This window comes from Eubalaena glacialis, chromosome 10 (genome assembly GCF_028564815.1).
Source record: "Eubalaena glacialis isolate mEubGla1 chromosome 10, mEubGla1.1.hap2.+ XY, whole genome shotgun sequence".
In the NCBI taxonomy this organism is placed as follows: domain Eukaryota; kingdom Metazoa; phylum Chordata; class Mammalia; order Artiodactyla; family Balaenidae; genus Eubalaena; species Eubalaena glacialis.
This window is the reverse complement of record NC_083725.1, coordinates 69,104,938-69,119,317: the sequence shown is the minus strand read 5'-3', so window position 1 is coordinate 69,119,317 and position 14,380 is coordinate 69,104,938. Positions and strand designations below refer to the sequence as shown.

Genomic DNA, 14,380 nt, shown 5'->3' with positions numbered 1-14,380 from the left:
TTCACTGAATATTGCTTCCTCTGCCTTAAAAAAAACTCCACACTACTGTTGAATTCTCCCGATTTACTCCTGTATTTCAAGACTCTAACCAGATGTTACCTCTTTTGGAAGCTTTTTCTGACCCTCCTGATTGTTAGGTAGGTGTTTCTCTTGTGGGGTCCCACAGCCCCCTGCATGCCCTTCTACCACATATCTGATTTAACTCTGGATTTTCAGCACAGGGTCTGACAACAACAGGTCCTGGTCTATGTGGGTAAACCTGAGTTGATTCAGAAAGTCATCCTGGACTTGACCTCTTGATCCAGTTATGACATTCATTGCCTACAAGAGCAGATATTGGCCATGACCATCTTAGTAACCAGACAACTTGGCAGATCAGCAAGAGAAATCCTGGAAAGTCTGGGCTCCAAAACCAGCTCTGGGTGTTAATCCTTCACCCAAAGGCCCTCTAGCTCTGCTGGAGCTGACATTTGAGCCCTTGCCATGTCTGCCCAATCACCTAGGTTTCAGTGCCTCTCTTAGAGCATCTTCTTTCCTTTTGCAGATCAGCGGTTTGAGTGCTACATTTGCAGAGATTTTCTTGGAAATAATCCAAAGCAATCTTCCTGAAGGAGTCAAACTGTCAGTGAGAGAGGTAGGTGCTAATTTGAGAAGAGGCCCGCTGGTGGGCTCAAAATATGGAATAGAAAATCTGGACTGGCTGGCTTTAGAAACAGAAAGACATGTGAATAATTTAGCCCAGATAATAATAATCAGGAAAGGTGTGCAGGCTGCTTTACCGTGATCATTATTCTGGCTTTTCCAGTGCATCAGGGATGATGCTTTATAGACCATGGAAGTTGAACTCCATCACAGCATCCTGATGTTAGGGGTGAGCCCATTACACCCACAAATTCCTTCCCCTGAGGCAGTTGTATAGCAGAAAGAACATGATTTACTATCACATACAGTGTAATTAAACAGAACACAAATAGGGAAATATACTTAAGGCAGGGAGAAAGTCCAATTCAACTTTGAATCCTTGATACCTAATGTAAGTCTGATACATAGTAGCTACGCAGTAAAAGTTAGTTGAATCTAAATCATTTTCTACAGAGCTGGCTGATGGATCCTTTTCTGATGCTGGGCATATCTGAGTAACTCTGTAGTAATTCCCTCTTATCTTCTTTTTCTTCTCCTCAGCACACTGAAGAAGACTTCAAAGGAAGGTTCAAAGCTCGGCCAGAACTGGAAGAACTGCTAGCCAAGTTGAACTAGCTCACTGCAGACCCTTTCATGCCAGCACTGGTGATACTGAATGGCAACGGGAAGAGCTTCCTGGGTGGCCAAAGTTAAGCAGGAGGGTCAGGAGACCCTGACCCTCAATATCATAAGTACCCATCTCCACAGCCAGGAGTGCCTCCTCTCCTCTGTGGAGGAGTGCCTGCCGATTGTCACCACTTTCCTTTGAGCCAACCCTAGGTATCTTCCATCTAATAAAGATCTGCTGTTGATGGGTGTGTGTGTATGTGAGAAGTCCATCCTGTCGAGTATATTTAACTAAGGGATTCAATTTCTCTTTGCCTGGTGCTTTAGCACATAAGCATGTCCCACTTCAGTATTTCTCCAATTAGAGTGAACTCATCCTTTAAATCAACCTGGCATGGAGTCCCTTTAGTGAAGCAGACAATCATAAGTAAACTCTCTGTGGATAGAAGGCATAGGGAGGGAGATTTTGTATATGAAAAAACCCTCCAGATAGGATCAGGGTCTGTCCATAAGTGAAAAAAAAAGTACCTTGTTGGGTAGTGAGTGACCTGTCACAAGTATGCAGGTAGATGTTACATAACTGCAAATTAGGGTTGCCTGGAATGAGTTTAAGCAAAGAATTAAAGGTTGATCTTGGTCACGTGTCAGAAAACTACTACTTGTGAGCCAAATCCCAACAACTGCCTATGTGCTTTTTAAAAATAATTTATTGAGGTGAAATTCACATGTCACAAAACGAACCATTTTAAAGTGAATAATTCAGTGGTATTTAATGCATTTGCAGTGTTGTGCAACCTCTATCCAGTTCCAAAACCCCATTGCCTGTTTTTGTAAGTAAAGGTTTATTGGAACAGAGCCCTGCTCATTCATTTACACATTGTCTGTGGCTGCTTTTATGCTACAATGGCAGAGTTGAGTGGCTGTGACAGAGACTGTTAAGCTAAAACATTTTTACATGGTCCTTTATAAAAATAGTTTGTCAAACCCTGATCCAAGTCATTGGTTCTCAAACTTAAGCATACATCAGAATCACCTGCAAGCCTTTTTAAATTTATTTATTTATTTATTTATTTATGGCTATGTTGGGTCTTCGTTGCTGCGCGGGCTTTCTCTAGTTGTGCTGAGTGGGGACTACTCTTCATTGAGGTGTGCAGGTTTCTCATCACGGTGGCTTCTCTTGTTGTGGAATATGGGCTCTAGGTGCACAGGCTTCACTAGTTGTGGCACATGGGCTTCAGTAGTTGTGGCTTGCGGGCTTTAGAGTGCAGGCTCAGTAGTTGTGGCACATGGGCTCAGTTGCTCCGTGGCATGTGGGATCTTCCAGACCAGGGCTGGAACCCGTGTCCCCTGCATTGGCAGGCGGATTCTTAACCGCTGTGCCACCGGGGAAGCCCCTGCACGGCTTTTTAAAACACAACTTACTAGGCTCCATCCCCAGATTTTCTGACTTAGGAGATCTTGAGCAAGGGTGATGCTGCTGCTGGTCCAGAGTTACCTCTTTCAGAACCACTAGTCTAAGTTGACCTCTAATGTTTTTCCTATTCTGAGCATTAGTGCATTCATACTTTTGTACAGAATAGCTATAATTTATTGAGCTAGACCCTATGCTAGGTACTACATTAGCTCTAATCCTCACACCAGTTTTTTAGGGTGTATATATGAGTGTGCGTGTGGATAGTAACCGTGAATATCTGAGTGTGAGTGTATCTCACTCACATTTATTGAGCCCTAATTTGCTATATACTTTATACAGATTATCCTTGAGATTGATGGTATTATCTCAGTCTTACAGGTGGAGAAACTGAGGTTTGGAGAGATGAAGCGACTTCCTAGGGTCACACAGTTATTAAGTGGCAGACCCTGTCCCCCACTACTTTTCTGGGATACCCCTGCATAGAGGTCTGTGGGAGCGTAGAGCATTCTTAGCATTGTGTGTACTTTTCTGAAACTCATCAGTTTCAGTCCTGAAGTTATTTTGTTTTTTTCGACTTGGTTTCCAAAGGCAACAAGAGGAAACTCAGATTTCCTCTCAAGGTGTAACACTAAGGGAGGGCTGTCAAGATAGCAGGTGCCTTCAGTTAAAATGCTTTTCTGAATTCAGATTGAAGGCTCAGCAGGCCAGGACTTACAAGTGAACCCCATTGGGAGTGTGGGCAGAATTTGCCAGGTGAGGACTGATATTTTGGTTGCAGAATTGCTCATTGTTGAGTCTCCTTTAGGGAAGATGAAAGAGCAGCAGCTAATGGATGAGTATAAAGTTGGAGGATGTGTAGGGACTTGAAGATAAAAAGGTGAATAAACGCATGTATACACACAGACACAAGCTGCCTCCATATCATGTGGGCAATGGGCAATGTCATGTGGACCCCATTTAGGAGTCTGGAATACAGTGGTATTTTCCAGTTGCCCACCTTTCCTTGTTATTAATTTGTGAAAGCAAGATGTAAGGTTTCATAAATTGACAAGATATTAGAGCTAAGGGACCTTGGAACCCAGCCAGCCTAAAGCAAGTGCAGGTTAGGGGCCCAGGAAGGGCAGTGCTTTACTCAAGGTGACAGGGCACCTCGTTGGCAGAGCTGGGAGCAGGATTCAGATCTCTTGATTCCCAGTGCATCCCTTTCCATTACATCACTGAGGGATGAGTCAGGCTTCTCTCTTAAACAGGAGGCTGCTGGGTTCTGTCACCTTGGAGCTCTTGTGTCACTGACCTAGTTGATTTATCCTCTCACCAGAGCCAAAGGGCTTTTGTTGCTCATGATTAGTCTGACCTGAAACAAATGGAAATTGCTCATAATGCCTTATCCTGGTAAGAGGGACAGATATTCTGATTGCTAGAACCTCAGAGTTACAAAACAATTATAAGCTTCATTTGATTTTCCAGAGGGAAATGAACTTCCCTAGGATCACATGGCAGTGAAATCAAATGGAATGCAAATCTCTGGCTCTAGGTTGAAAATACCGTCCCCTCCCTTCCTGAGACAACCTATAATATTATAAAGAAAAGAGGCAGACAAACCTGAGCTATTCCTAATTTCTACATTTATTAGTTTTGAGGCCTCAGGTGAGTTGTTTTAACCTCATTAAGCCTCAGTTTTCTGATCTGTAAAGTGAGGATAATCCCTTGTAGGAGCTTGAGATGGAGATGATGTATAAAATGGGCAAGCATGTGCTCAGTAAATGTTAGATTACCTTCCCATCTAAACTTCACTATACATTTTTTTTTTTAAGTTTGTTTGTTTATTTATTTATTTATTTAGGCTGCGTCGGGTCTTAGTTGCAGCACACGGGATCTTCCTTGCAGCATGTGGGATCTTTGGTTGCGGTGTGCGGGCTTATCTCTGGTTGTGGTGCACAGGCTCCAGGGCATGGAGACTCTAGAGCACGCAGGCTTAGTTGCCCTGTGGCATGTGGGATCTTAGTTCCCCGATCAGGGATCGAACCCGCATCCCCTGCATTGGAAGGTGGATTCTTAATCACTAGACCACCAGCGAAGTCCCTCACTATACTTTTTTAAAAGATTATTTTTTCATTGAGGTATAATTTATCTATAGTGAAACACACAGATCTTAAGTGTATATTTGATCAGTTTTGAAAATGCAGTCACCTATGAAACCTACACTTAATATCAAGTTAAAGAACATTTCCATCTCCCCAGAAAGTTCCCCTACATTCTTTCATAGTCATTCTTCCCAGAAACAACCACTAATCTTATTCCTATTGCCATAGGTTAGTTTCGCCTATCTAGAACAATATATAAATATCATAGAGTTATAACCTTTTGTGTCTGACTTCATTCACTTACCCTGATGTTTTACCCACATTGTTGCATGTAACCATAGTTCATTTCTTCAGCATACTTTTAGTTTTGAACCCAGTTAGGGTTAAATTATGCCTAGTACCGCTGCAAAAACATGAGAGCTAGGCAAGAGAGAAGAAAAGGAAGGTCAGTGGATTAGGAATCAGGGTAACTGGGTTCTAGTTTTGGCTCTATCAATGCATAACCTTTGAGATAATCTGTTTTGATCTTCATTTTACAGATGACTTAACTGGCCCAGGAGGGAAAGAAACTTGTCCAAGGTCACTCACAGGGATCGCTCCAGGTCACTCGATTCCTGGTTCAGTACACATTACTGAGATTTTTAGAAATGGATTTTTATGTGGATCAGTAACTTTCAAGAAGAACCAAATGTCCAGGTTAAACGGGCAGTTTTCCTAGTGAAGGCCAGTGGATTCCTCGGCTTGTTATTCCCTTTCTTCTGGCTGAGGATGCCTTGTTCCTCCACCATCGAGCCTAAAAATTGCCAGCTGTGGATTCTGAAAGGGTATTTTTTAGTTGCAGAGAAAGAAATGGAATCTGGATATTCTGGCTATTCAGACAATGTAGCAACACTCAGAGACCCCAGTCCCCACTGTTCTAGGATGTAAAGTATATTTAGGGAAGGAAAGCTCTCTGAGCATGCATTGGGTATGTCTGGAACTAGACCTGCTGACAAGGCACTACAGACAGAAGCAGCCAATGTGTCTTGTGCTTGTTTAATCTGTACTTTAATCTTTGTGCCATTTTTGTCTTCAAATGTCTGATCTCCCTGGAGAATTTGAAATGATTCATTTAGTTCTTATACCCACCCTGGAATAACTTTCATTCTCAGACATTTCAGGTTTAGAGAATCAGCTCCATGTTTAGACAGAATAGCCAGGCTCTGAAAGATGTCCAGGCTCTGAGGAATGAAAACTCTTCAGAAGATAACTGCTAGAGAAGGAAAGAATCCCTCCTGCTTCCTCTGCCTGTTTTAAGTCCCTGCTGGAGCAGAGCAGGGAGCCCTACCATTCCATACAGTGGAAAAGTATATAAGGTTTCAACCTGGACTTCCTCCAGTTCTCCTCGGATTTCTAAAGTCAGCAGCCCAGGATTTGGTCTGGCAACTTTACCTGAGGGAGGAAGAGTGGGAGGAGTATCTCATTACTCATCTAGTAAAACACTTTACAGTGCACCTTTGTACTGAGCACTGGCCATATCCCCAGCCAAGGAACTTGCAGGGAAGAGCCAAATCATGAGTCTGCCCTAGGCCTAGACAACGGTGGCACCCAGCCAATAGATCTCTCCACTCATCCCTGGCACCAAGCCTCTCTGCAGAGGTAGATGTAGAATGTATAGGGATAGGCATGGACCACCCTAAACTCCAGGTCCATGGCTGTGGGCTACAGAGCTGAGAGACTAAAAAACCATACTAATCTAAAACACTGTGGGGAACTTGCACTAGTTAGTTTCCTTTATTATAAAGCACTAAAAAAAAAGTAAAGTAATATGTATTTACACAGTAAGTATGGTTACTTACTGTGTGTTAAGCACCGTACTAGGCACTAGATGCTTGTGAGAGAGAACAGAGCAGAGAATAGCATAGGCTTTAGAACATACACTTGGAGTCTGATCCCCAATCTGTCCTTTATTTCCTCCTCTGGAAAGGGGTGTTAGTAGTGTTATGAGGATTAAATGAGATAATGTGACTCAGGACAGTGACTAGCACACAGTAATAATAATAGCTAACATTTAGTGAATGCTTACTATGTGCCAGATGCTATTTCTAAGCTCTTTACCAATATTGACTCATTCTTTCAACAACCCTATGAGGAAGATCTACATTTATTAGCTTTGAAGCCTTTGAGGAAGGTATTTTTGCAGAAGAAAAAACAGATCCTGAGATGTTAAGTAGTTTGCCCAAAACCACACTGCTAATAAGTGGCATAGTGGAATTTGAAAGCAGCATATCATAGGGATTGAGAGCACAGACTCTGGAACCAGATAGCCTGAGTTAAATGCTTCATACATATTAGTTATAGTAGTTTAATAAATACTAACAACTTTTATTACCAGGTATTTATATATTACCTCTCATTTAATTATCTTAGTGTGCCTATTAAATAGGAATTATCCCCATTTATTGATACTTGAGGAAACAGGCTTGGGTGGCAATAGAGCCCTCTTTGCCCAAACATTCTGTGACTGTCCCAGTGTTAGCTCCCTGTCGACTGGAGTCCTTCCAAACCTGCTCCCTCCACTTAGCTGGTTTGAAAGCCATTCCTCCTGCTGAGGTCCTTCCACCCTTTCCTTTTGCTAGAATACCCTGCCCCCCATGACCTATTATTTCTATTTTAATTATACAAATTAATATATAGGTACATTTCTGTTGTAACGTATTTGAATATATAAGAATACAGTCCTTACTGATGGAACTTCACACTGTGACCACTTATTCACTATTATAAACAATGCTGCAATGAACATAATAGATGTTTAAGTGGATTCCTAAAAGAGGAATTGCTGTTTAAATATTTAAAACATTTGTAGATCTCACCAAATTGCCCTGAAAAGCTTTACTAATTTATGATCCCTTCAATAGTGTGAATGTGTCTGTTTCTCTCCATCCCCACCAACACTGGTCATTATAAATACTTTTAATTTTTGTCAACAGGATCATCTAATAGTACTTTTATTTTTAATTTTTTTTAAATTAATTAATTTATTTATGGCTGTGTTGGGTCTTCGTTTCTGTGCGAGGGCTTTCTCTAGTTGTGGCAAGCGCGGGCCTCTCACTATCGCAGCCTCTCTTGTTGCGGAGCACAGGCTCCAGACGCGCAGGCTCAGTAATTGTGGCTCACGGGCCCAGTTGCTCCGCGGCATGTGGGATCTTCCCAGACCAGGGCTCGAACCCGTGTCCCCTGCATTGGCAGGCAGATTCTCAACCACTGCGCCAGCAGGGAAGCCCGTACTTTTGTTTTTAAAATCTGTATTTCTCTGATTATAAGTGATGTAGAATATATTTATATTTTCCTATGTTTGGGGGGCATATTTAACTTTGTTCACTTCTCAGTTGGGCTATTTGCTTTTTCTTACTGATTTCTAGGTTTTTTTTTGTTTTTTTTTTTGCCGCACCATGTGGCATGCAGGATCTTAGTTCCCCGACCAGGGATTGAACCCGTGCCCCCTGCAATGGAAGCAGTGTCTTAACCACTGGACCACCAGAGAAATCCCTCTAGGGACTTTTTATTTGTTGCAGATGGTAATCCTTTCTGCTATATATGTTACAAATATGTAGTGTCTACTTCATCTTTAATGGTGTCAACTCAACTACCTCCCTTCTCTTTGAAATTCTTGCTGACAGCTGCAGTCCACACTGCTACCTCTGATGACCCACAGCACTGGGTATACATGGCCCAACAGAGATTCATTCATCCTTTTATATATATATACACACATACACACAATCATCCCCTTCTGCCTGAAGGCTGAAATTGGATTTTATTGTTCTTTGAACTCGTATTCCTCATATCTTCTCCCCTTCTCTCTTTCTCTCCTTCCCGAATACCAACACAAAGGCTCAAAGTAGTTTTAGGGCCTACTATATTTCAGACTTGTGCTTCTAATACATATATATGCTTAAGAAATGTTACTGATGATGATGAGAGCATATGCCCCTTTGCATTCCAGTTCTATGGCAGGGGTCACCCTCTCAACTCCCTTCCCACTCCCAAATGTCAGACAGAAAGTAATAGAATGGGTAATGCAGTTCCATGGAAGAAAATGAAAAGTGGTGGCAACTGTTGTGAACTGGAAAACACATCCACCTAAAAGAGGAATTGTTAATTCAGCTCCAGCAAATTGTTAAGTAGGAATATAAGCTCCATGTTGACAGCTTCTCCAATTTTCAAAAGCTGAAAATCTGTATGTTAAATGTACTTTTGAAATGTCAAGCCAACATTGTGTGTTTTTTTGTTTGGGAACATGTTGAGGTCAGACTCTTTATCTGTTAACGCAACAGAGTCTGGCATATGAGAGGCACTCAGTATTTGTTTTCCCATTTGCCTTCTTCCTTCCATTAGACTGACTGAAACATCCAGAACAACTGATGAAAGAGAAAGTCATTTACATCATTGTCAGGGATTAATTAGTTGTTCTAGTGTTGTTTTGTTTCTCTCTTAAACCAGACTAAAGCAACATAAAGGCAGAGATCATATTTTCATCATATCAATTTCGTACACAGTGCCTGGCACATGAGAAGGTCTCAGAAAAACTTGATGTTTTTGAACCAATGACTGAATAAATGAAGAACTGACTAGGTAACCAATTTACCTTTAGATTGTAAATTTACTTTAAAATTAAATGTCCATGTAATCAGCGCAGTACTTGGCGCACTGACCCAAGATGTAGCATAGGAGAGCATCCCTTAACCCATTTCTTTGTTTTACATGGCCAATACTGGTCAATATTTAATATCGGTGACATAAGATGGGTGAGGATGTGTAGGATCTCAACATGACAATATGACTGCTCTTTATGGCAGTCATGACCAAACCCATGGCTGCCTGGCTCTCAACCCCAGGCCCAAATACTATCCCCAAGTCTTACACTTCTTGGCCCACACTTCCACTGTGGAAGGATTTCTTTCTCCCATGATCTCTCTGGGTGCTAGCTTCTGCAGGGCCATCCTCTGGGGATAGGTGGTGTGGGGTCTCAGTGGTGGGCACTGCTTTGCTCTTTCCTCCTCTGCAGCTCCTCCCGTCGCCTTGCCTGCTGTTCACTCATGCAGTCCCTAAAGGCCTGCACCTGTGGCTGGCACTGTCGCCAGTCCTGGTGCTGGGCCATGCACTCCTGTACTGCATAGTGGGAAGCAGCACAGCCAGAGCGGGAGATCATCTGGTCCAGTGGGTCCTCTTCTTCGTCTTCTTTCTTCACCTGTCGGGACCAGGTATGGCCTTGAGCTGACATCTTTAGGAGTTTCTAGAACATCAACGGAGGCAAGGTTAGAGTAGGGACATGATTATATATGACACTGTTCCTCTGTTATAAATAACGTTGACCACTGCATTGTTATAGCCTATTTAAGCATATGTCTCCCCTTGAAGGTTGTAAGCTATTTGAGGACAGATACTGGGCCTGATTCACCTTGGTACCCCTAGCACTAGGCCTGGCAGAGAGCAGGCCTGCAAAATGGTCTGAACTGAACATAATGAGATAAAGTATATGAGAATGCTTAGCACAGCACTAATAAGCTCAAATGGATTCTACTAATGGAATCTGAATTAAGTGAAATGTTTCCTTTCTGGAAAAGCTATGTTCTTTTCTCCAATTAGTCTTAATCTATGGCTGGAGAAGAACAAAGTTTAGCACTTGGGAGAGTATCCAGATATGTGTAGAGTTTGACATATGAGAGAATGGAGAGAGTTGTGTGGCTGTAACATAGAGCATACAGGGTCCAGGGCAAGAAATGAGTCTGTGAGGTGTGAGAGTATTTAACGTGAGGTGTATCTGCCCAGACTGTCTTCCTACAATCATCTGCTTCAGAACACCCAGCACAAGGTAGCATACAGAAGGAACTTAAGAAAGGTTTGAAGATAAATGACCTCAGCCTTTGTACAAATTTTACCATGACAGACTGTAAATGAGCTAAGACTACTTAATGTTTTTCCTGGGTCTCTGATTCATTCAACAAATGATCACTGAGTACCTATCATGTACCAAGCACTATGCTAGATTTGAAGATACAGGAGTGACCTAGACAAGACACAGTTTCTGCCTTCACAGAGTTTACAATCTAGATAAGTAAATAGGCTGTTTACTTGTGTACAGTGTGTACAGACAGCTAAGATTGGGAACACAGTGGAGGAATACTTAATCCAGACAAGGGCAGGAACAGGCAGGGAAGGCTTCTTGGAGAAAGTGATTTCTAAACTGAGGCTTAAAGGATGAAAAGGAGTAAGCCAGAGATGTAAAGAATATTCCTGGTCAATGGAACAGCAAGGTGGGGGTTTGAGACAGAATTTGACATGAGAGGAACTGAAAGTTCTACATGACTGGAGAACAGAGTAGGAGAACAGGAAAATTAATGAAATTGGTGAGTTGAGAAAGTGTCTGATCATAGGAAGGCCTCATGTTAAGGCGCCCAGAGGGCAATGGGGAAGTCACAAGAAGGATTTAAGAACTCTATAGCCCTACACGAAACTCATTTGCTTTAGAGGCAGTATAACCTAAGGGAGGAGGGGGAAACTGGGCTTTGAAAACAGACTTGGATTGGTAACTTAGCTTTGTCACTGACTCACTGGGTGACTTTGAGCAAATCACTTCATAATCTCTCTTGAAAAATAGAGATCAAATCTACCTCACAGGATTGTTGAAGACTAAATGAGATAATGCGTGTAAGGAGCCTGGCACGTCCAAAGAGTTGGATAAGTAATAGCTCCTATGTTTTCCTCTTCCTAAATACACTGTGAGCTCTTTAAAGACAAGGGCAGGGACTTCCGTGGCGGTCCAGTGGTTAAGACTTTGCCTACCAATGCAGGCGGTGTGGGTTCCATCCCTGGTCCGGGAGCTAAGATCCCACATGCCTAGTGGCCAAAAAACCAAAACAGAAAACAGAAACAATACTGTAACAAATTCAATAAAGACTTAAAAATGGTCCACATCAAAAAAAAAAAAAAAAACTAATAAATAAATAAATAAAGACAAGGGCAAACCTCTTGGAACAGTGCGGTGGAAAGAACAGTGCCTTGGATCCTAAGCCAAGAAATCTGGGTTCAAATACTTTACTCACTTTACTATGCACACGCCTTAGCGTGCAATCTTTTTTAGTTTCCTTCTTAAGGTAATATTTAACTCTTAGAATTACTGTAAGGATTAATATCCTAATAAGTCACAAGTGAGTGCATGGGCTACAACAGGACTCAAGTAAATGCTGCCTGAAGTACTCAGTCTTCCCTAGAGTAAAAAAAGGAAGACCCTCGCTCAGAGATCAAGACAGGCTAAATGGTCGGTAGCTGGTTCGCGGAAACCGGCCTGGCAGAGGAAGGCACGGAAAGGATGGGAAAGCAGAGAAACCCAGGTGGCTAAGTCACCTACGGCTCCTCTCCCACCTTCAGAAGAGGACGCATGCGCGTGCGCGGCCGCTGGGCACACCCCCAGTTGTGCCAGCTAGGCTTCACGGCGCAAGATCGCGGCACACAGTGCTCACCGAACACGCGGACAAGAGGACCCGAACGCGCGCTCCTGCACAGCTGCGTCGCTTTTGCAGGCACTTGGAACTCTTCCGACACTCCTGTCAGGAACCAGCCTCCTGTAGGAAGCGCGGGCGCACAAAGGGGCGGGGAGGGGAAGAGGATCCACCGCGCATTTTCATTGGTGGCCTCTCGGTGTAGATCCCGCCCTTCGTTCTCGACGCAGCGCCTAAGCGGAGACCCACTTCCGTGAAAGAGCGGAAGACGCGGGCTGGTGGAGGCGGGATCAAGATGGCGGCGCCTTTGAGGATTCAGAGCGACTGGGCCCAGGCTCTCAGGTGAATCTAGGTCCAGAACCGGGACGGAGGAGGCGGGTAGCGGATGTTGCCTTTACGTTAAGGAGAGCCATGCCCGATCCAGGATATCCGTAGGCGTTACCTCATCAATTGTTGAGGGAACCTTGGGTCTAGAAAAAGAAGTCTCAAACCCACATGGTCATTGTTTTTCGTTCTCGCAAGAGCTGGGCTGAGGCCAAGGAAACACATATGCACCGTGTGATTTCAGAGACAGAATAGGATCAATGAGTTGGAGAAAGACAGGAAAACTGGGAGGCAGGAAGACTCTTGGCCAAGTAGTCATGGTCATTTAGCAAATATTTATTGGTCCTCAGTTATTTGCAAAAGTCCCAGTACTCTCCACCACCACATTGTCTTTGAGTGTGTGATGGAGTCTTTGTATGCTCCTCGACCCCTAGTGGTATATTTAGTCATATTGTACAGTTCTTTTCAGGGAACAGTGTAACGCCTACCATGTCCAGACTCTGACCTAGATAGATGCTCGGCGGAGTTCAGATGTGTACTCTAAAGTTAAGGGATGGTTCCTGCCCTCCAAAAGGAAACAGCTTAATTGGAATGCACAACAAACCATTCATTTATTTAACATATATTAATCATATACTGTGCAAGTTATTATGCTAGGCACTAGAATGAGTACAGCAGTGCCATGAATGGCAACTATTATACTAATGAGTTTTTCAAATTGAAACAATGGTGACGATGAATAAAACATAGTCTCCTGCATTTAAGAAACTTCCACTTTTCTAAGTGGGCTGAAATAAAATACACATTGCTTACTACAACACAGAATATGTAAAAGGAAGAACAGTGACATTTATTGAGGGCCACCAAGTGCCTTTGAGAGAATGCAAGACCAGAATCAAGAAGTAACTTTGACCAAGATTGTGCAACTAATAAGTATTTCATGAAATGTTTGATGAAATACTTGAGCTTCATTTAACCAGCAGATCTAGGCGTTAAACACTTAGTCCACAAATATTTCTTCAACAAATAAACAAAATTTGTCTGTGCCTGGATGAGATGTTAGACTAGATCATGTCTAAGTGCTGTGGCCAAACTAGAAATTATATGATCTTTCTCCCTTGCATCAGTGCCATCCTTTTTTGACATTGAGTGAGCCTAATTAGGTTTTTGTCTCTCTTCATAGGAAGGACGAAGGGGAGGCCTGGCTGAGCTGTCACCCCCCAGGTAATGTCCTTAAATCTATATGCCTTCCCTTTAGAGAAAGAGGATTTACTACCCCTAGGAGAGAGCTTCCTTTCTCCTAGCCCAAAGTTCTTGCATAGTGCTAAGGGTCTTCAAATGTTCTTGACCACTCTGCTGTAATGATTCTGCAACTCCATTCTAGGGGAAGGCCTTCAGATTGGTTTTCCATTTGGAAGCCACAGACTTATTCATGGAGACATTGCTGATGCTTCTTAATCAGTCTCTTAGCCATATATTATTGTATTCTAAGCAGTTCTATAGCTTCAGTTGTGACCTTCCTGATTATGATTCCTAGATCTATAGGTCTAGTTCTGACCTCTCTTCAATTTCAAGCAGACATTGAGTAGTTGTCTGCTATGCGTTTCTGCTTAAAGCTCTCACTGTCGTCTTGAGTTTATCAAATTCAAAACCTGAAGCTGAGCACTTCTGTTGTCAAACAGGTTCTCCTTCTTGATTGTCTCAGTTCTTAAGTTACCACCATTCTAGGCATCAGAGTAAAACACCTGGTCACCTCACCCTGCCATTTATCGTTCCCAAGGTTTATGAATTTTCCTTTGTTTTACTGATTATTTGTCATTTCAGAG

At 42.7% G+C, this 14,380-nt stretch overlaps 3 protein-coding genes across 5 annotated transcripts in view; 2 read left to right on the top strand and 1 right to left on the bottom strand.

The window, feature by feature from the left end:
- MRPL48 (mitochondrial ribosomal protein L48) overlaps positions 1–1,497 on the top strand; it is a 56,196-nt gene extending 54,699 nt beyond the window's left edge. For all 3 annotated transcript variants that reach the window (XM_061202884.1, XM_061202882.1, XM_061202881.1), the window contains 2 exons: positions 545–634; positions 1,183–1,497. In XM_061202884.1, the coding sequence (XP_061058867.1) occupies positions 545–634; positions 1,183–1,257 (165 nt within the window). In that variant the 3' untranslated portion in view covers positions 1,258–1,497. The remainder of the gene's footprint in view (positions 1–544; positions 635–1,182) is intronic.
- Positions 1,498–9,371: 7,874 nt separating this feature from the next.
- LOC133099298 (cytochrome c oxidase assembly factor 4 homolog, mitochondrial) lies at positions 9,372–12,367 on the bottom strand. The gene is made up of 2 exons (XM_061202880.1): positions 12,252–12,367; positions 9,372–10,024 (listed from the first exon to the last, which is right to left on the bottom strand). The coding sequence occupies exon 2, from the start codon at positions 10,010–10,012 to the stop codon at positions 9,758–9,760; it is 255 nt and encodes an 84-aa protein (XP_061058863.1). The 5' UTR covers positions 10,013–10,024; positions 12,252–12,367; the 3' UTR covers positions 9,372–9,757.
- Positions 12,368–12,494: 127 nt separating this feature from the next.
- The window catches only part of PAAF1 (proteasomal ATPase associated factor 1), a 44,740-nt gene continuing 42,854 nt past the window's right edge, over positions 12,495–14,380 (top strand). Inside the window, exons 1-2 of the mRNA XM_061202879.1 lie at positions 12,495–12,572; positions 13,738–13,778. Coding sequence (XP_061058862.1) covers positions 12,526–12,572; positions 13,738–13,778 — 88 coding nt within the window. The 5' untranslated portion in view covers positions 12,495–12,525. The remainder of the gene's footprint in view (positions 12,573–13,737; positions 13,779–14,380) is intronic.